At 45.8% G+C, this 20,661-nt stretch overlaps 1 protein-coding gene across 1 annotated transcript in view; it reads right to left on the bottom strand.

Moving 5' to 3' along the window:
• The window catches only part of OTUD3 (OTU deubiquitinase 3), a 32,946-nt gene extending 12,568 nt beyond the window's left edge, over positions 1-20,378 (bottom strand). Inside the window, exons 1-4 of the mRNA XM_043909024.1 lie at positions 20,024-20,378; positions 12,371-12,519; positions 7,250-7,362; positions 1,359-1,481 (exon numbers count right to left, since the gene is read on the bottom strand). Of these exons, the coding sequence (XP_043764959.1) occupies positions 1,359-1,481; positions 7,250-7,362; positions 12,371-12,519; positions 20,024-20,244 (606 nt within the window). The 5' untranslated portion in view covers positions 20,245-20,378. The remainder of the gene's footprint in view (positions 1-1,358; positions 1,482-7,249; positions 7,363-12,370; positions 12,520-20,023) is intronic.
• Between the last annotated feature and the right edge of the window lie 283 nt (positions 20,379-20,661).

Here is a 20,661-nt window from a genome sequence, read left to right as displayed (position 1 = left end):
GTTCCATTTGAAACGTGCAGAGTCCAGAACAGTACGCAGAGGACGCTACAACTGTGGGTGAGGAGAACGTGTCCGGCAAAGGCAGGATGCGCCACACACACCCACACCCACCCACACACACCCACACCCACCCACACACACCCACACCCATACACACCCACACCCACCCACACACACCCACACACCCACCCACACACACCCACACACACCCACACACACCCACACACACCCACACCCACACACACCCACACACACCCACACCCATACACACCCACACCCACACACACCCACCCACACACACCCACCCACACACACACCCACACACACACACACACACCCACACACACCCACACCCCCACACCCACCCACACACACCCACACCCCCCCACACACACCCACACACACCCACACCCATACACACCCACACACACCCACACACACACACCCACACACACCCACACACACCCACACACACCCACACACACCCACACCCACCCACACACACCCACACACACACACCCACACCCACCCCCCCACACACACACCCCCACACCCACACACCCCCACACCCACACACACACACACACCCACACCCACACACACCCACACCCACACACACCCACACACACCCACACCCCCACACCCACCTACACCCACCTACACCCACCCACACCCCCACACACCCACACCCACACACACCCACACCCACCCACACCCACACACACCCACACACCACATGACTGACTGGTAATGTGCGTCTCTAGGGAATGTCATGGCACGCAGGACGCGCCACCCACACCCACCCACACCCACCCCATGACTGACCGGCACCTGCGCATCTCCAGGTCATTTTATGGCACGCTGACACTGGCTGCACCACTGCTTACCAGAGGGGCACACAGGGGTGACAGAGTGACTTTCACTTTATTTTTTTAATTACAAAGAAAGTGTCTAATCATGTGAGGAGAGACATATGAAATAACGGGGAAAAGCTATACAAATACGAAAAAAGTAACAAAACTGTTGATTCTGTGTATGTTTTATTTTCTTCTTTACTTTTTCTATAGTTTCCAAATTTTAGATATGAAGCATGAATTAATTTTAAAACATGGAAGTAATTTTAACTGTTTATATAAATTATATTCATGCAATCACAGCCATCACTGTGAGGGAAAGCAGAAGAATGACAATTTCATCCACTGCCCTCACCCAAATGAACAGTTTAAAAAAAAAAACAAGCCCACAGATTCTTAAAGGCAACTTTCTCTTAAAATGCGACTGGTGCTGGGCTCCAGGGCATGGAGCTCCCGACCGGCCCCTGCAGGGCCGAGAGCACAGAGGCCGGCGGCCTGGCTCACCTCCGTCTGCAGGCGTGCCGGCGCCTCCGAGTTGTCGTTGATCCTGCGCACGCTGTCGTAGTGCTCGCCGTACCGGTAGGCGATGTGCAGCTCCCGCCCGTTGCTTTTATCCGTACCGCGGATCTGCAGGCAGAGGGAGAGGAGATGCCAGCGAGGATCTGCACAGTGTCCACGTCGGAAGAGAAAGGCCACCTGCCTCCCCAGGACGCCCGGTCAACAGGCTCTCTATAAAAGCAACTGGGAGTATCACTGTGATACTCCTAAGCAATTTTTTAATTATCTTTCTCCCACTCATGTGTGTATGATTCCATGTACTTAATATGCAACTAAATGGAAATAAAGCCATTTGAAAAGGCATGTCCAAAAACCAGGGGCAAATTTACCATGAAGTTAAGTAAGTGTAAGTTTCAGGAGCATCAGGACACCTCAGCCCCTCAAATGCTCAGGTTCCTTTCAGAAGGCAGGCCCAGAGGCAGATGCAGATTTGAGAGCCTTGCATCTCAGACAACTAGGGGCTCTCTTTGAGGAAAAAAAAATATAAAATTAAAAATATAAAATTGCTATCACCCCTCCCAAGACCTTGGAAGGGGGCCATAAAATTGAAGGAACTGATACTTAGGCTTCACAGAAAATCCACCCTGTCCTTAAAACAAAAACAGCATTTTTCATCAAACACATATTGAGAAACACACAAATGTCCCATCTGTATCAATTTCAAAACAAAACTATGTACAGCCGAGCAGCACCACTGCACTGCACACCCAGAAGTGCTGCTCATGAGGTGGTCCGTGTGAATGTGCCCCTGGAGCACAACCCGACCAGAAGAGTGCTCCTGGGAGTCATGCAACACACACGCCCTGAAATGGAGCCTGGGCAACGCCCCCAAACCACCACCTCCACAGAAACTCTGCGGTAGTCCCCACGCTGTCCTTTAGAAAGCAGAGACTGTCTGTTAAATCCCCCAAATATCAGTACCTCCTTATTTTTGAGCAAAGTCATAGGCAGTTAAGAAATTATTATTAAATAGCATCTGTGGTCTAAAAACATAGCAAAACCTTGGAACAAACAGGAACCACACAGGTCTAGAAGTCAGAATCACAGAAGTTTTCCCAGGTAGAGTATCTAGGTCTCAAAGTGCAGAGAGTCTGGTTTTGACACATACAAAATAGAGCACTGCTCATCTCCCAGGAAGACTACTGGAGAGGAAATTAGCCAATCAGAATCTGTGAGTGACATCATTCCTACAGCACTTACATATTTAAATAATAGCAACACACTATGTATGCTTATCCAAAGGAAAAAATAACTTGAGCACCAGTCGCCAAATTGTTAACTGTGCTGCTCAAGGCGACGAGATCACAGAGGACTTTCACTTTCTACCTTACACATGTCTATATGGTTTACATAAGTATATACTCCATCTGCAGCCAAAAAAAAAAAAAATAGTAGGCTCTCAGTATAAACCACCTCATTATTAAGAGCTCCTACTCTTGACAGTAGCAATCAATTCAGTTTTAACTCTCAAATTTTATAAGATGCTTCACTGGGGTAAGGGGTGATGGGGGAAACCTAGTGGATAGTTCCAGTATACAGAAAATGTATTTAGTTTGAAAACACATACTTTGAATATTAAGCAATTCATAAAAGGGGACACTAGAGAAATAACTGGATTTGAGAAAAAAAAAAGTCTAACTATGAAGAATATCTTCCACAACTACCTAGAAAATTAAGAAACTTTAAAAAAGTTATTAATGGAGGAATAGGCAAGCTATAGTTACTAAGTTGGCACAGAGTATACTGCTTCAAGAACAGGATCATTATGCTGTATATTCAAATGATTTTGATGACTTCTGCTAAGCAGTAAAGATTTAAGGACAAAAAACTGGGACAATGAAGGAGGTAACCAGTCTTCCTGCCTCAAAGACATCCTGAGGAAGAGAGCGCCTCAGTAAACATATGATAGCTCTCCTCGGAGGACACGTGATGACACTACCCCAGAGAACAAACAGCACACGCAGATATTGTTTCCTCCGGCTCACCGTGTCCCTGTAAAGAGTCCTCACCTGTCTAGGGAATAGCTAATCTACCCTGCTGTAGTGCAGCTGTTAGAAGGACGTTACGCCAGACACAAAAGGTGACATATTTCCGTTTATGTGACATTCTGAAAAGGCAAAACTGTGCTGTGCAACACCACGGACTACAGCCCACCAGGTTCCTCTCTCCTGGGGATTCTCCAGGCAAGAATACTGGAGTGGGCTGCCATGCCCTCCTCCAGCGGATCTTCCCAACCCAGGGACCAAGCCCAGGACGCCTGCATTGCAGGTGGATTCTTTACTGTCCAAGCCACCGGGGAAGCCCAAGAAAACTGGAGTGGGTAGCCTATCCCTTCTCCAGGGGATCTTCCAGACCCAGGAATCAAACCAGGGTCTCCTGAATTACAGGCGGATTCCTTACCAGCTGAGCTACCAGGGAAAACCCAAAGGCAAAACTACAAGAGACAAATGAGATTAGTGGTTACAAGAATCTGGGGAAGAGGAGATGGGACTAGTGACTACAAAGAGGCACGAGGTAACTTTCTGGGGTAGTGGAAATAGTCTACATGTAGGTAGCCAGACATCCTGGAATGTGAAGTCAAGTGGGCCTTAGGAAGCATCACTACAAACAGAGCTAGTGGAGGTGATGGAATTCCAGTTGAGCTATTTCAAATCCTAAAAGATGATGCTATAGAAGTGCTGCACTCACTATGTCAGCAAATTTGGCCACTCAGCAGTGGCCACAGGACTGGAAAAGGTCAGTTTTCATTCCAATACCAAAGAAAGGCAATGCCAAAGAATGCCCGAACTACCACACAATTGCACTCATCTCACATGCTAGTAAAGTAATGCTCAAAATTCTCCAAGTCAGGCTTCAGTAATATGTGAACCGTGAACTTCCCGTATGTTCAGGCTGATTTTAGAAAAGGCAGAGGAACCAAAGACAAAATTGCCAACATCCACTGGATCATCGAAAAAGCAAGAGACTTCCAGAAACACATCTATCTCTGCTTTATTGACTATGCCAAAGCCTTTGACTGTGTGGATCACAATAAACTGTGGAAAATTCTTCAAGAGATGGGAATACCAGACCACCTGACCTGCCTCTTGAGAAACCTGTATGCAGGTCAGGAAGCAACAGTTAGAACTGGACATGGAATAACAGACTGGTTCCAAACAGGAAAAGGAGTAAGTCAAGGCTGTATATTGTCACCCTGCTTATTAACTTATATGCAGAGTACATCATGAGAAACACTGGGCTGGAAGAAGTATAAGCTGGAATCAAGATTGCCGGGAGAAATATTAATGACCTCAGATATGCAGATGACACCACCCTTAAGGCAGAAAGTGACGAAGAACTAAAGAGCCTCTTGATGAAAGTGAAAGAGAAGAGTGAAAAAATTGGCTTAAAGCTCAGTGTTCAGAAAACTAAGATCACGGCATCTGGTCCCATCACTCCATGGCAAATAGATGGGGAAACAGTGTCAGACTTTATTTTGGGGGGCTTCAAAATCACTGCAAATGGTGATTGCAGCCATGAAATTAAAAGACGCTTACTCCTTGGAAGGAAAATTATGACCAACCTAGACAGCATACTAAAAAGCAGAGATGTTACTTTGTCAACAAAGGTATGACTAGTCAAAGCTATGGTTTTTCCAGTAGTCATGTATGGATGTGAGAGTTGAACCATAAAGAAATCTGAGAGCAGAAGAATTGATGCTTTTGAACTGTGGTGTTGGAGAAGACTCTTGAGAGTCCCTTGGACTGCAAGGAGATCCAACCAGTCCACCCTAGAGGAGATCAGTTCTGGGTGTTCATTGGAAGGACTGATGTTGAAGCTCAAACTCCAATATTTTGGCCACCTGATGCAAAGATCTGACCCATCTGAAAAGACCCTGATGCTGGGAAAGATTGAGGGCAGAAGGAGAAGGGGACGACACAGGAGGAGATGGTTGGATGGCATCACCGACTCAATGGACATGAGTTCGGGTGAACTCCGGGAGTTGGTGATTGACAGGGAGGCCTGGCGTGCTGTGGTTCATGGGGTCGCAAAGAGTCGGACACGACTGAGTGACTGACCTGAACTGCACTGCACTGAGGTAGCGGCAGCATTTACATGACTACGTCCAAACACAAACTATACACCAAAGAAGGGTGAATTTTGATATATGTAAATTATATCTCTGTAACTGACTTTACTTTAAAAAGCAAAAGCTAAGCAAAGGATTGAGCAATTTACAAAGGAATATATATGCAGATGGTACAGGAAAATGGGGTTCCCTGGTGGCTCAGACAAAAAACAATTTGCCTGCAATGCAGGAGACACCAGTTTGATCCCTGGGTTGGGAAGTGCCCTTGGAGAAGGAAACGGCAACCCACTCCACTATTCTTGCCTGGAGAATCCCTTGGACAGAGGAGCCTGATGGGCTACAATCCATGGGGTCCCAAAGAGTCAGCCATGACTGAGCAATTAAAACTTTCACTTTTCACAGGAAAACAATGAGGAAAAAAAGGTCATGTTACCTCTGTAATGATACGATATATGGGGATATAGTGTGCGTAGGCATGCACATACGGATGCATCTATGTGTGTTTGCATGCTCAGTCGCTCAGTCGTGTCTGACTCTTTCCAACTCCATGGACTGCAGCCATCAGGCTCCTCTGTCCATGGGATCTCCCAGGCAAGAGTACTGGAGTGTGCTGCCATTTCCTCCTCCAGCGGATCTTCCCGAACGAGGGATAGAACCAGAGTCTCCTGCAGCTCCCTCGTTGCAGGCATATTCTTTACCACTGAACCAGTTCTTAAAATGTGACACTGGGATATGTCTCTTCCCAGTTACATACAAATGTTTTTATATTTAAGAGTGTGTGTGAATAACACGGATACATGCTAAAATTTTAACAGCAATTATCTCTAGGGAGTGTGACTAGGTGATTTTTATTTGCCTTTCTGGGCTTTTCTGAATTTTCAAATTATTCTGTAATCATTATGTTTTACTTTATAATTTAAAAAAAGCTAGAAATGGGGAAGTAGTAGAGAAGGGAAGTGAGGAGGTCTGATAGGAACCACACGTCCAGTGTCTGGGAGCTGAGCCACAAGATGAAAAGTGCAAGGAGGGCAAGCAAGGGGTGGTCTGTGGACATTTGCATCCCAACCTTTGACCTTCCATGCTACAGAATGTTTGGTTTGATGGACTGTTTGGGAGATCAGGTTAATTTAGAACACCAAAGGTAACTTAGAATAACAAAGGTAAGGGCAAAGGGGTATGAGGAGGGGAAGGGAGGACTAAGCAGCTCAACATCGTGCTCTGCCATCCCACAGCATAAACTGAACACCTGTTGTGAAATCTTACTTGCTGCAGAAACATCATCAGAATGCTAGGGATAGCTGGGGAGAGCACAGACATAGAGCTTGACGCCCTAGGCCATGAAATTTTGTTGTTCAAAAGTTCTTTTTTAGCAACAGTTTATTATAGTCAATTTGGTCTTTGTTTCTCTCCATCTAAAAAACAAAAACATACACATGGAACAGGTATATTCAAACTAGAATCTGTATGCAAATCCTGTGAATTCTCATTTAGAGATTTTTACAAAATTATCTTTGCTATTTCCACATTAGGCTCTCTGCCCCAAATCACCCAAGTAACTAACTGTTGACATTTTAAGTCTCTGAATCCTACTTCAGACTCCATTTGTAATGCAGGGTTTAATTCCAAGCCACGACAAGCTTGCTGAGGTTCACAGTCCAAGTTACCCTGCATAGTTCAATATCATCAGTCAAGCTCCATTATCTTAGGATATCCCCAAAGCTAATTTTTAAATAAAGGCTTAACATAAATTCCTCAACAGATGACCTACCTGCCACAAAGGGGCATTAAGTTGATGAATCACCACATTCAACTGATGATTTCTTGCAAAGGCTACAATTGCATCATTGCCAGCAAATGTTCCAGGCTTTGCCAAACTGGCCACTGTGTGGAAGGAAATAGCAGAGAAAGAAAAACAAAGTCTTTATAATGGAAAAACCCAAATGCAAACATGCTTTGGTATTTATTTAGTTCCAAAAATGAGAAATCAGGGTATATGCCTGGAAAAGTCCAATAGCTTTGTCAGAGTCTAGCAGTCTGTACATGTCCATAGTTCGTTCTCTATCTCATAGATCACTTTTAACCCTCAAAATAGCCCTCTGAAAGAAGTGAAAGAGGTACTATCATGCACACCATCTTGCAGACGAGGAAACTAAAGCACAGGGCAGTCTGTAACTGTGTCCAAGGTCACAAGTCAGTACACAACAGAGCTGAGTTTTATCCCAGGCATCCTGACTCCAAGATCTTGGCTCCTGGCCACTCCATTATACAGCCTGCCACAATTTGCCCTCAAGGAGTTTACAACCAGCGGGGGACAAACAACAAGAAAACAGACACTGCTGATATGCAGGTGCTTCAGGAAAGAAACGCACGCGCGTAGTAAAGCATCTGGCCTTACACAAAGAGAAGTCTGACCTTTGCTCCTGGGAAAGAACCTCTAAAACCCTGGCATTTCCCAAGTGATAGGGGTGTCTCTGTTGTTCACAGTGGCCCCTCTGACTGACCACATCTGACTGTTTATGCTAAGTCTATGCACGAGGTGACTTTTGGTGGACCTCTCTGGTCAAGTCACACTAGAAAGACCTCAGGGACTAGAGAATGACTTCAACCACTTAGGCAATCAATCAACAAAATCTACATGAAGAAAGCCTAATAAAAAGTCTGGACACTGATGTTTGGGTGCGGTTCCCTGGTTGACAATACTGTGTACTGTGTAACCTTTTAAGATTCTCAGTTCAGTCACTCAGTCGTGTCCAACTCTCTCCCATGAACCGCAGCACGCAGGCCTCCCTGTCCATCACCAACTCCTGGAGTTCACCCAAACTCATGTCCATCGAGTCGGTGATGCCATCCAACCATCACATCCTCTGTCGTCCCCTTCTCCTCCTGCCCTCAATCCCTCCCAGCATCAGGGTCTTTTCCAATGAGTCAGCTCTTCGCATCAGGTGGCCAAAGTATTGGAGTCTCAGCTTCAACATCAGTCCTTCTAATGAACACCCAGAACTGATCTCCTCTAGGGTGAACTGGTTGGATCTCCTTGCAGTCCAAGGGACTCTCAAGAGTCTTCTCCAATGATTCTACCCTTTGGTTAATTTGACCTGGATCCTTTCCTATATAACTGTGAGTATAACAGACTTCAGTGAGCTCTGTGAGTCCTTCTAGCAAATTATCAAACCTGAGAATGGTTCTGAGAAACCACAAATTTTCAGCTGGTGTCAGAAGTCAGGGGAGTCTTAAGTAAGACTGTGTCCTCAAACCTTGCAGCTTGGCTAACTCCAGGTGGGGAACATAAGGCAGTCTGAACAGTGGGGAGGGGAGGGGAGGTATACCAGATAAGCTTCTCAGCTGAGACAACTACACTGCTTCCCAAAGGGCAGGTAAAAGACAAACAGAAGAGGAATGGATGATGTTCCAAGCAGAAGCGAGAAAGAGAACACGATGAGTTTACAGACTGCACAGTACTGGCAGGAACTTAGAATGCTGAGATGGCAGGGTTGGGGAGCACAAAAATATACTGGGAAATGGCAAGAGGGCAGGGAAACAAGAAAATCACAGATCATAAAGGCTAAAGAGTCGGAACATTCTTGAGGTCAATGGGGAGCTGCCTACCAGTGTTAGACAGGGGAAGACCTATTTGATATATGTTTGGATCACCTCTCTGGCTTCCACATGGAAAGCAAAGTGAAGGGGTCAGGAGGCAATGAGACCAATTCAAAGAGTACTGGAGAAATCCAGGCAAATGGTCAAAGAGGCCTGACTCTCTGAGGTAGAAGTGAGGAAAAATACATTGAAGGAAAAGTGACAAGACTTCACAAGTGAGTAGTATGAGAAAGCATGAAGAACATTCAGGCTTCTGGTGGGTATCTGTTTAGTTAGGGAAAAGATGATGCTGATTCTCCAAAGCCACAGACCAAAGGAAAGACATGACCAGACACAAGGATAACCAGGTCCTAAAGAGTTAAGTGAGCCATTCAATTATTCCATCAACAAATATGAGTGTCGACTATGTGCCAGCCACTGCCACAGTGGGGAACAGACACAGTCCCGGCCCTCAAGAATCTCACAGTGTAACAAGGTAGACATTAAAAACACACAGCTATAAGAGCAGGAAATATAACAAGGCTAGGCTTCCACTGACACACAAGGAGAATGTACAGACTTCCAGGTTTCTTTTTCTTTCTGCTGTGGCAACCAGAGCCACTGTCCACATGATACTCAAACCATGGCACAGCACCTGTACATCTAAGGCCCTGCCACACCCCACATCTACCACAAGGTCTTCACTGAAGAGGCTCAAAGCGGAATTTCAAGTCACAAACTAAAGATTCTCTTCACATACAATGTTTATTGAATCAATGACCCAACTCATTTTATATATCATTAAACAACAAAACTTGCTCCATATATCCATATTTAATCTATAAACCGGTGACATCTAATTAATTGGTGCCTGCCAGACAAAAAATGATCCAGGAAGAGGACCGTGAGAACTCAATGACTAGAATAAACCACTCAATGGAGTTTCGCTGCTGGGTCTCTCTTGCTGCTTGTGCCTAATAAATGAGTGCTTTCCCAGTGATGAATGAGAAAAGCTTCTGGCTCAAATGTGTTCCTCCTGCTGCCTTTTAATTTATTAAAGCACAGCTACCCTAGCCATTCCCCAAGCAGAACTTCAAAATCACCTTTGTCTCTACCACCACCAGCCCCGCCCCCGCCCCCTCCAATGAGGCCTATCAATTACACTACCAAGCTGGGGGCTGGTCTGGACCCACTCATCATCCCCAGGACAGCCCTGGTGGAAAGGTGCTCATCCCTTCATCTACCAACGTGCAGAGCCCTCCACCTCGGCCTCTTCTCAGTCTCTCCCCCCACCCACTCTGGACTGGTTCCCAGAGTCAGTGCTCCAAAACACAGAATGATTCTCTTTCCTGAGACAGGTAAGACTGTGAGCCCTGTGATGAAAATGCTATTCGTAAAACATAAATATATTAGCACCTAGCACAGCAGACTCAGTAAATAATTGTCAGAATCAAAGCTTAAAACTCATAAATATTTTCTTACTAGATGTGAGCCTATTAAGGTACTAATATAAATCCCTGACTGCCTCAAAGAAATCAGATTGTGTTTGGGTTTGGGGGAGAAATTAAAACGACCGTACTGGTTTTTCTGATTATAAAAGTAATTCATGATCACTTAAAAATCAGAAAATCTACAGAAGGTAATTTGAATACTCATAGTCCCAGGATCCCAAGATGGCTGGCACTTACTAAAAACTTATTTTAATTGTATAATCTAATTTACTCTTTACCAAAACCCCCTATAAATTAGGTACTATTATCTCCTCTTAATAGAAGCTATCAAAAGACAGTGAGTGGTTTCTGAAAAATAACTGGAGCCAAGAGTTATAAACCATAACTAACAACCATAAACTGTTAGAATCTTTCCAGACTTGCAGATGATATCACTCTAATGGCAGAAAGCAAACAGGAACTAAAGAGCCTCTTGATGAGGGTGAAAGAGGAGAGTGAAAAACGAAGCTTAAAACTCAACATTCAAAAACCTAAGATCATGGCAACCGGTCCCATCATTTTGAGGCAAACAGAAGTGGGGAAAGGGGACTCCTAGACTTCAAAATCACTGCAGATGGTGACTGCAGCCATGAAATTCAAAGACACCTGCTTCCTAGAAGAAAAGCTATGACAAATGTGGATAGCATATTAAAAAGCAGAGACATCCCTTTGCCAACAAAGGTCCATAAAGTCAAAGCTATGGTTTTTCCAGTAGTCATGTATGGATGTGAGAGTTGGACCATGAAGAAGGCTGAGCACCAAAGAATTGAGGCTTTCAAACTGTGGTATTTGAGAAGACTCTTCAGAGTCCCTTGGACTACAAAATCAAATCAGTCAAACCTAAAGGAAATCAACCCCAAGTATACATTGGAAGGACTGATACTGACGCTCCAATACTTTGGCCACCTGATACGAAGAGCCAACTCACTGGAAAAGACCCTGATGCTGAGACAGACTGAAAGCAGAAGGAGAAGGGGATGACAGATGGCTGGATGGCATCACCAACTCAATGGACATGAGTCTGAGTAAACTCGGGGAAAAGACAGGGAAGCCTGGCGTACTGCACTCCACGATGTCGCAAAGAGTCGGACATGACTTAGCGACTGACCAACAACAACAGACTTTTCCTAATTTGTTTTGTATACATACACCTTTTAAAAACAGGGTCAATCTTGGACTGCACGGGTGGCGCAGCAGATGGGAATCCACCTGCCAATGCAGGGGACAGAGGTTCAACTCCCACTCTGGGAAGATTCCACACACAGCAGGGCAATGAAGCCCATGCACCACAACTACCAAGCCTGCAATCCAGAGCCCTCGAGTCGCAACCACCGAGCCTGCGACCACTGAGGCCTGTGCGTCCAGAGCCCATGCTCCTCGACAAGAGAAGCCCCTGCAATGAGAAAGCCACGCACTGCAGGGAAGAGTGGCCCCCTCACTGAAACCAAAGAAAGCCCGTGTGCAGCAGTGAAGATAAGGCACAGCCAAAAATAAATAAAATTTTTTTAAAAAATAGGATCAATCTTAAACACAGTGTTTTATAACCTGCTTCCCCCCTTCTCCCATCCCCTCCACCCCAAATAAAAAGTCACTTTTCGAGTTAATTAACATCATCATTTTTATTAATGGCACCCACATCTAAACCTACTGATTCCTAACTGCCTAGGCATGCTGCCTGTTACAGAGCAGACAAACAAGTATTTTTTGAATAAAACATGCCATACTTTATGTAATTCAGCCCTAGCTGGGGGGGTCAGGGATGCTGCCAGACCTAACTGCCCGCTGCATCACTCCTGGAGGCTCCGGCACCCACGGGAGCCTACCGTGCTTCTCAAAGGGAACGTCGTCCTCCACAAAGGGCTCAAAGTCCTCCCGCTGCTTCACCATGTACTCCACCGTCTCCTGTCGGTGCCGGAGATGGTTCCGCGAGTGTCCTTCCAACTGGTCCCCAAGGGCTCTGAACAGGCAATTGCTGTCAAAACAAAATGCTGGTCAAGACCTTTTAGAAATGAACTTAGTTCATCCAAAACAGTGATGCTTCATGGCAGGCCATCCAAGGAAACCTTTCACACAGAAAAGAGATAAAGCTTCAACTCTCTTGACTGTCCAGGATTCTTCCCAGATACCGGGGGCAGGAGAGCACTAGGGAAGATATTCAACCACATTACCTTTTTGAGAGGCAACAGACAAGAATCCTATTCCGCATTTATGAGCTGGCTGACTCAGGAAAGATACTGAACTTCTCTGAGCCTCCACTGCTTCAACAAGTGGAGTTGGTGATTTACTAACCACGTGAAGACAGGGTCCAGACACAATGGGCCACTCCACACCCAAGGGCAATCTATGACACCCAGACCTCCTTCCAAAATGCTAAATCGTATCTACGACCTCTTTTCTGAAAGCCCTTCCACTATGGCTTCCCAGCTAACTAACCATTCACCTAACAAGTATCAAAAACATAGCAATGTGCCAAGCTCCCAATAGAAGCGACCAAACTTCACATCCTGTTTCGAGTCCTGAGGACGCGGTTGAGAAAGGCGTGGGAAGGAAAGCGCTGGGACAGCCCACAGGGACACTCTCCCTCCTCAGCACCTCTCCTCACACTCAAGGAGCCACAGTGCTGCTTCCACTTCTGCCAAATGAAAATTCTCCTAGTTTTCCTTTTGTTTTCTTCCTAAAGTGCTGGTAATAAATTTTAAGAGTTTACTTTCACACCCCTTAACGGCTTCTAAAATTCCAAACTACATCACAAACACAGAGCCCTGATCCACAGAGACTGAAACACAATCTGGTATCCTCAAAACTAAGGCAAGGATGTTCTGAAGCCAAACAGCTGCCCACTTTCACATCAAGCTGTTTACTCTTCCAAATGAAAATCTATGACATTCTAATTCCAAAATATAAACTCATCACTTCTCAAAGGACTTTAGACCTAAGTGCTTGGTGACGGAGTTTTTTTTATTTTCAACTTAGAAAAGTGAGTTTTCAACAGAAAGTTGGAGAGGCAGGAATCTCTTCAAACGTATAAGGATTTGGGGGGGGGGGGGGCGGGAGGGCAGGGAAGAAGGGAGATTTAAAAGGCAACAGATTCTATAAACAAAAGAATCCAAGAAACTGCATCTATCTGGGGCAACATTCTAGAAGGGACTGGAACCTAACAGTTCTTTCTACACACTAGAATGAGAGGTGTGTTGCTAAAATCTAACAATGGTGGTCTTTTTCAACCACAGGGGGAAAAAAGGAAGCCAGTGGATAAGATGTTCTCAATTTTAAAGCTTCTCTCTCAAACTTTTCTTAAACCTTTACCAACTGCTACCACTAGTTTACTCCTAAATTCCATTTAAGAGGTACGATTTGGCAAAAAATTACATACGAAGTTATTTTACATGTGATATCTCAAAATTCATGGTGTTCTACAGAAAGTAACATGTTTTCTAAGAACTTTCAGTAACAGGGGCAAATATTCCACACACAAGTCAAAAAAGTAGGTATAAAGCTGTGTACACTGCATAAGCTCAACCATGTTCATCTGCATACTATGTACACAGATGCAGAAACACATACAAATGTATGCAGGGAAAAGCACTGAAACCATCACTTAAGCAGCTCTGACAACGTGCCGGGGCTGTTCCAAACACTTTACGTGTGTCAAAAGCATTTAGTCCTTACAGTTAGCTCTATGAGACAGGCACAGTGACTATTCCCCTACGGTAAGGTGCCGAAGGTCACAAAATCAGTAGGTGGTGCATCCAGGATTCAATGCCAGGCACCAAAATGTTAGTGACGTTATCCCTGGGTAGTGGAGTTAGGAGTAAGTGTCAAACTTACTTAAAATATTAAATATACTTTTCTATATTTAAAAAAATTTCCTTGAGCTCACTAAAAATAGTCAAAATGAAAAATCAAGATAGATGAATCACTTCCTTTTCTAACAGTTTCAAGGCAATGACACAGGAAATGTGAACAAACACTACAAATGACCTGGGTTCTCTTAGGGAACCCAGGAAGAGCACTCACCATCCTCATGAGAACAGGGCGGCCACTGGCCGAAGGGCCTTCAGGAGACCCCAGCTGTTTTCTGGGCCCACGCCCTCACCTACTACACTAGAGCAGTGCTGCTCCGCCCTCACACTGCTGATTTTCTGGACAAGCCTTTGCCCCACACTCTGGAAGATGCTCAGCAGCACCTCTGACCTCTAACGACTAGATGCCAGTGCACCACTACCACGGCTCTCCACGCCAGTTGTGACAGCCAAAAATATTTCCGGCCGTTGTCCTCCCCACTTCAGAACCACGTCGCTATCCCTACAGATACACATACAAAAGTCATCAATTATAGAAGTAGCATCCAAGGGCTTTGGATGCTCAATAATTTAGCATGAGACAATATTACAACATAGACATGAAAATAATTAATGGGCTCTTAGGGTGCAGTTGGGCTTCCCAAGTGGCACTAGTGGTGAAGAACCCGTCTGCCAACACAGGAGACATAAGAGACATGGGTTCCATTCCTGAGTTGTGAAGAGCCCCTGGAGGAGGAAATGGCAACCCACTCCAGTATTCTTGCCTGGAGAATCCCATGGACAGGAGAGCCTGGTGGGCTACAGTCTATAGGTTCGAAGAGTTAGACATGACTGAAGCGACTTAACACACAAAAAGGGTGCAGTACTAGTACAATATACAGAAAAATGGGCGGCGGGTCAGGTTTTGTTCCCTTGTAGCTCAGCTGGTAAAGAATCCACCTCCAATGCCAGAAACCCTGGTCCGACTCCTGGGTCAGGAAGATCCGCTGGAGAAGGGATAGTCTACCCACCCCAGTATTCTTGGGCTTCCGTGGTGGCTCAGCTGGTAAAGAATCTGCCTGCAATGCGGGAGACCTGGGTTCCAACGTGGGAGACCTGGGTTCGATCCCTGGGTTGGGAAGGTGCCTTGGAAAACGGAATGGCTACCCACTTCAGTATTCTGACCTGAAGAATTTCATGGACTGTATAGTCCATGGGGGTCGCAAAAAGTTCGACACAACTGAGTGACTTTCACTTTTGAGGTCAGACCACTGCTAGAGTACTAGATATAATTCTGATCAGTACATTTTAAGGTATGTTCAAGTGAGGTGATGTGGCTTTAAACCTAGTGACCTTCAGCCTGAAGAAGGCTCCAGGGGACATGACAGCGGCCTCCAACAGTCCATCATGGTGAAAGGGATGTTATCCTTGTACAATAAAACTAAAACCAAAACAAGGAAGCTACAGAGACAAAGACAAACAGAAGGCAACTTTGTGTTAGTTTTATACAGACAGACTGCACAGACTAAGGATTCTGTACATTTCGATTGTCAAGCCTCAGGAACTGTCCACTTACGTGCTATACAATATGGTTGCCACTATCCACAGGTGGTTACTAAGCACTTGAAATGTGGTTAATCCAAATGCGTGTGTGCTGTAAGTGTAGAATACTGGATTTTGAACAGTATTTTTAAAATGTAAAGTATCTCATTAAAATTTGTTACACTTACTATATGTTGAAATGATCTTTTAGGTAGAGTAACTTGCCATATGTACTAAAATTAATTTCATCCATTTCATTTTACTTTTTTAATATGGCTACTGAAAAATTTTCAAATTATACATGTGGTTCTGATTTCAATCAGGCAGCGATGGGCTCAATCACTGATTCTCAAAGTGTGATCTCTGACTAGCAACTTGAGCACCGCCTGAGAACTTGTTCAAATGAAAATTCCGAGCCCTCCACCCCAGGCCTGCTGAGTCAAACTCTCTGGGGTTGGGACCCAGCAATCTAGTCTCTCCAAGGATTTAATTAGCCCTCCAGGTGATTCTGTTTTATGCTAAAGTTTGAGCAACACTAGGATCTAGACTCTAAATCAGCAGTTCACAATTAAACTGCACTTTACAATCACATGTGGACTTTTTTCCCCCCAATTATCCACAACCAGACCCCACTGCCTGAAATTCTGGCGTGGCTGATCTGGGGCAGAGTCCATTCACTGTATTTTTTCCAAAGTTCCCCAAGTGATTCTGTTGTGCCACCAAGGTGGAAACCACTGAGCAAGACCCAAAAGATGAGGCTGTTGTACAGGTGATGCAGGAACTAACGGATATTGTGGATACCCTTCTGTCCCTAAAATCCTACAATTTAAAAAACCAGGTAAAACTTTAAAAATAAAACAACTTGTCCAAGACAGAAATAAGTAGCTAAAATTAATGATTCTTTAATGCTTTAATATTAAACATTACTAGTTAGTCCTGTAATTTGAGGCTACATTTAGGAAGATACAACCAGATATAGTTCAGAGAAATGTTAGTATTGTACTGCCTAGTCCAATTAGAGATTCTATTTATGCTACATTCAATCATGTTTTTAAGGACCACATCAAGGTTAAAATATTTCCTGTTTTGAAACTGAATCCAATTTATGTGGGTCCACCCTCCGGACAACACAATAAATATGAAGGTGGCCCATGAAGCATTACACCACCCCATAAGCAGCTCCCTGATTAACCCATGCTACACTGATCCAGCTCACATGAAGGCTACATTGCGGAATACCAGCTGGTTTATGCCCAAGCACTCAAAGGTTCCAGTATGCTACAAATGCCACACTGCCAACAATGAATACACTTATATAGCGAGATACTATCTCAGGCTATTCAATATTCTTATCAGACCAGGATGGAAAGTCAGAAGAGTGGAGACTTGATTATTTTTTCATTACCTAACTTCATATTTCACCAAGAGTACTCAAGAAATATCAACACACAAAATAATCCATTGATATCTGCTAACCCGTAACATACACAGGAAGCACCATCCACTGCACAGTGATAAGCCTGTCTTCACCATATCCAAAAGTGATAAAATACTAAAGAGGACTAAACAGCCCACTGCATGGCATCCATGGGAAGAACTTGTGAGTGAAAAGGGGTTCACTTCATGGAGCCCACAGAGGAGGAATTACCATTATCATTTTACCTAACACTGCCCAAAGAACAGGGACGTCAGAAGGGACAGACATGAGCACTGCAGTCAAGCTGGCCCCCAGCCTTGTCATACTCAACAATTTGCAGATCTCTCAAAAATAAAGTGCTCCTGTGCCTTTACACATGTTACTCCTCAGTCTGGGATGCTCTCTTGGCATATTTTTATTGGCCCTTCATGACCCAGTCTGAGAATGACCTTCTCTGAGGCATCTAACACAGAGTAGGTTTCGATGAACATGTGTTGAATGAACGCAGTTTCCCTGGCCACTTCAGGGAGTGTAGGCCACTTCCTTCTCAATAGTACGCTATAATCAGTCACTGTAAAGAATATATTAACTTGTATTTTAATTATTTATACCATTCATTCTTAAAGTATGGCCCAGTTGGGGAAGGGAGGATGTCTCTGAGACCTTTTCAGAGTTCAGACTCCAAAACTAATATGTTAGTTATCCTTTTCACTCTTAATTCTCTCACAAGTGTACAGTGGAGTTTTCTAGAGGCTACTTGATATATGATATCTGATGTTATCACTCTGAAAGCTAATATACTGTGTTTTTGTAGCATGTTTTTACTTTACTTTCTCATATAGTAAATATTGAGCCAAAGCTCTTTGGAGTCCTCATTCATTTTTAAGAGTATAAAGGGATCTTAAGACCAGAATGTTTGAGACCTGCTGTCCTGTTTCTCTCTTACTAGGCAATGTACTCCCAGCATCTTCTTCAACCAATGTTTGCCGAATTAACTAAAGAAATATGCTCTCTTCAGGGGCAGGGGAGCAGAAGTAGTACTCCCCAAGTTTCCCATAGCACTATGAAAACTCCCTCAAGATTTTACAACTCCTGCTCATAAGCAAGCTTCTGCTGAGGATGTCGGTGTCCTGGACACACTGACAGTGGGAATACCATCCCCAGCATAGCGGACACAAGCAATCCAACCATTCATAAGGAAGAGTCAGACTCCAGCTCAGTCCCACCAAATTCAACTGGTACTTCAGTTTATATACCAATGTCTTGTGCTTATGAGTGGCTAATGTCCACTCATTTAATTTCTTTAATAGTTTATCTAATAAACTATATTTGACAAAAATCAAGGTATTAGGCTAAAAGCAAGACCCAGCAAAGCAACCTTTTAACTGTAGCGACTCCAGTAATAAAACACCTCTTTGAGGGGACCTGCTAAGGGCCTAGGTGGCCTTCCTCTATGATACTCTTATCATCATTTATTCAACAAAAACGCACTGAATGCCTTTAATGTACCAGGCACTGTGTTAGGGGGTGGCGAATAAATTGCAATCAAGCTCTAAATCCAATCTGCCTAAAACACTGCACATATGTAGGAAAACTGGGAAAGGTAACTTAAGGCCAGGTCATAAACAGTCTTGATTAATAAGGTGAGACATAATGTAATCCAAAAAACATTTTCCTGCCCCTCTTCCACGCTTAAGGCTAAGGCAATTCTGTATGGTCTTTAGCTTCATCTTATTCTTGCCTCTTGGCCTAGCTGAGCCCCCAAATGAAGGAAGAAACAATAGCCAGGCTGTTATTAATACTGCCTCTTACACAGTGCCACACTCCAGCAACCAGACTCCCTTTTACCTACCCCCACAATGCGGATGCTAACTGATCTCCTCCCCTCTCCCTACCCTTTTTCTTCTTTCCTCCACACACACATATCCCTCTTACTGGGGTCATTTTTCCTTCCCATCATCCATTCTCTCCCTCCTACTACCCCGTTTACCCCAAGTTCTTTTAAAAAAGCTGGACCTACAAAGTTGGACTTAGATTCCTGTCTAAACCCCTCAAGCAACCCTGGGTAAGCGCCACTGCTTACAGAGGAGAAACTGAAGTCCATGCAAGGAAGAATTAAGAAAAGCTGCCTTCAACTTAGCAAACAACAGGCCCTCGCAGACCTAATTTGCCGAGTGTGGCAGGAGGGCAATACCCAACAGTAACGGCTCAAAGGATTCCCAGCGTCCTGTCAAGTGGGGCTTACACCTCCTTGCGTCTGTCTGACCGTCATTGTGACAGCTCTTCGCACGGCCCTGCTCTCTGACTGGCGGGCTCCATCTCATTCCCTCAGGTCTCGGCCTAAAAGTCACCTTTTTTTTTGGCGGGGGGGGGGGGGGTGACTGGCTCCCATCTCATTCCTCCAGGTCTTGGCTTAAAAGTCACCTTTTGGGGGTGGGGGATGACTGGCTCCATCTCATTCCCTCAGGTCTCGGCTTAAGAGTCACCTTTTTTTGGCGGGGCGGGGAGGGCTTCCCGGGCACCGATCTAAGGAAGACCTGCTCCACTATTCTCTGTCAGGACCCCATACAGTTCGCCACAACGAGGACCACTGGGGACGCCTCGAGCTTCTCGAGAGAAGGCGCCTGGTGGGCTCGCGCTCATCCCGCGCTCCGCCGACGCACGGAGACGGTCGCCAAGCCCCGGCGCGACCCGCGGCGCCGCCCCCCGACCCCGCGCTCCCGGGCCCGCCTCACCCGTCCCCCGGCACCTCCCGCAGCTTCAGCCCCAGGGCCTGCAGCTGGTTGGCGAAGCTGACGAACTCCTCCTCGCAGCCCCCGCCGCCGCCGGACTCCGGCCGGTTCCGCCGCTCCTTGGCCAGGGCCCGGCGCGCCGCCCGCTCGTCCCGCTTGCGCTCGGCCTCGGCTTTGCGGCTGCCGCTGCCCGGCCGGCCCTTGGCGGCCTGCTTCCGGGACATGGCCTCGGCCCCCGCGGCCCGCAGCCGCAGGAGAAAGAGCCGCAGGACCGCTGGGGCGGCCGCCTCAGGGGCCAAAGCAGGCGAAGCGGCGCGGGCTACGGAGCCCGGCGACGGCGACGCGACCACCGCGCCTGCGCGGGCTTGAGGGAGGGGGGCGGGGCGGGGAGGGAGAGGCACCTCGGTCACGTGACGGGACCCCGCCCCCCCCCCCCCCCCCGGCCTGACCGGGCTGACAAGCGCCATAGAGAGCTCGCTGGGGAGAGCTAGAGGGGCACCCATGTCTGTTGGCGCCGCTCCGCCGCCTAGCGGTGAGCGGTCCTCCAAGTGCGGCGCCGCTGGAACCGGAGAGAACAGAATGGGGGAAGGTCAGAGCGAGCCTTGGTTCCAAAGCCCATAAGGAACAATAAATAATTAAGT

This window comes from Cervus elaphus, chromosome 8, assembly GCF_910594005.1.
Source record: "Cervus elaphus chromosome 8, mCerEla1.1, whole genome shotgun sequence".
Lineage (NCBI taxonomy): Eukaryota > Metazoa > Chordata > Mammalia > Artiodactyla > Cervidae > Cervus > Cervus elaphus.
This window is presented reverse-complemented; position numbering and strand designations above follow the sequence as displayed.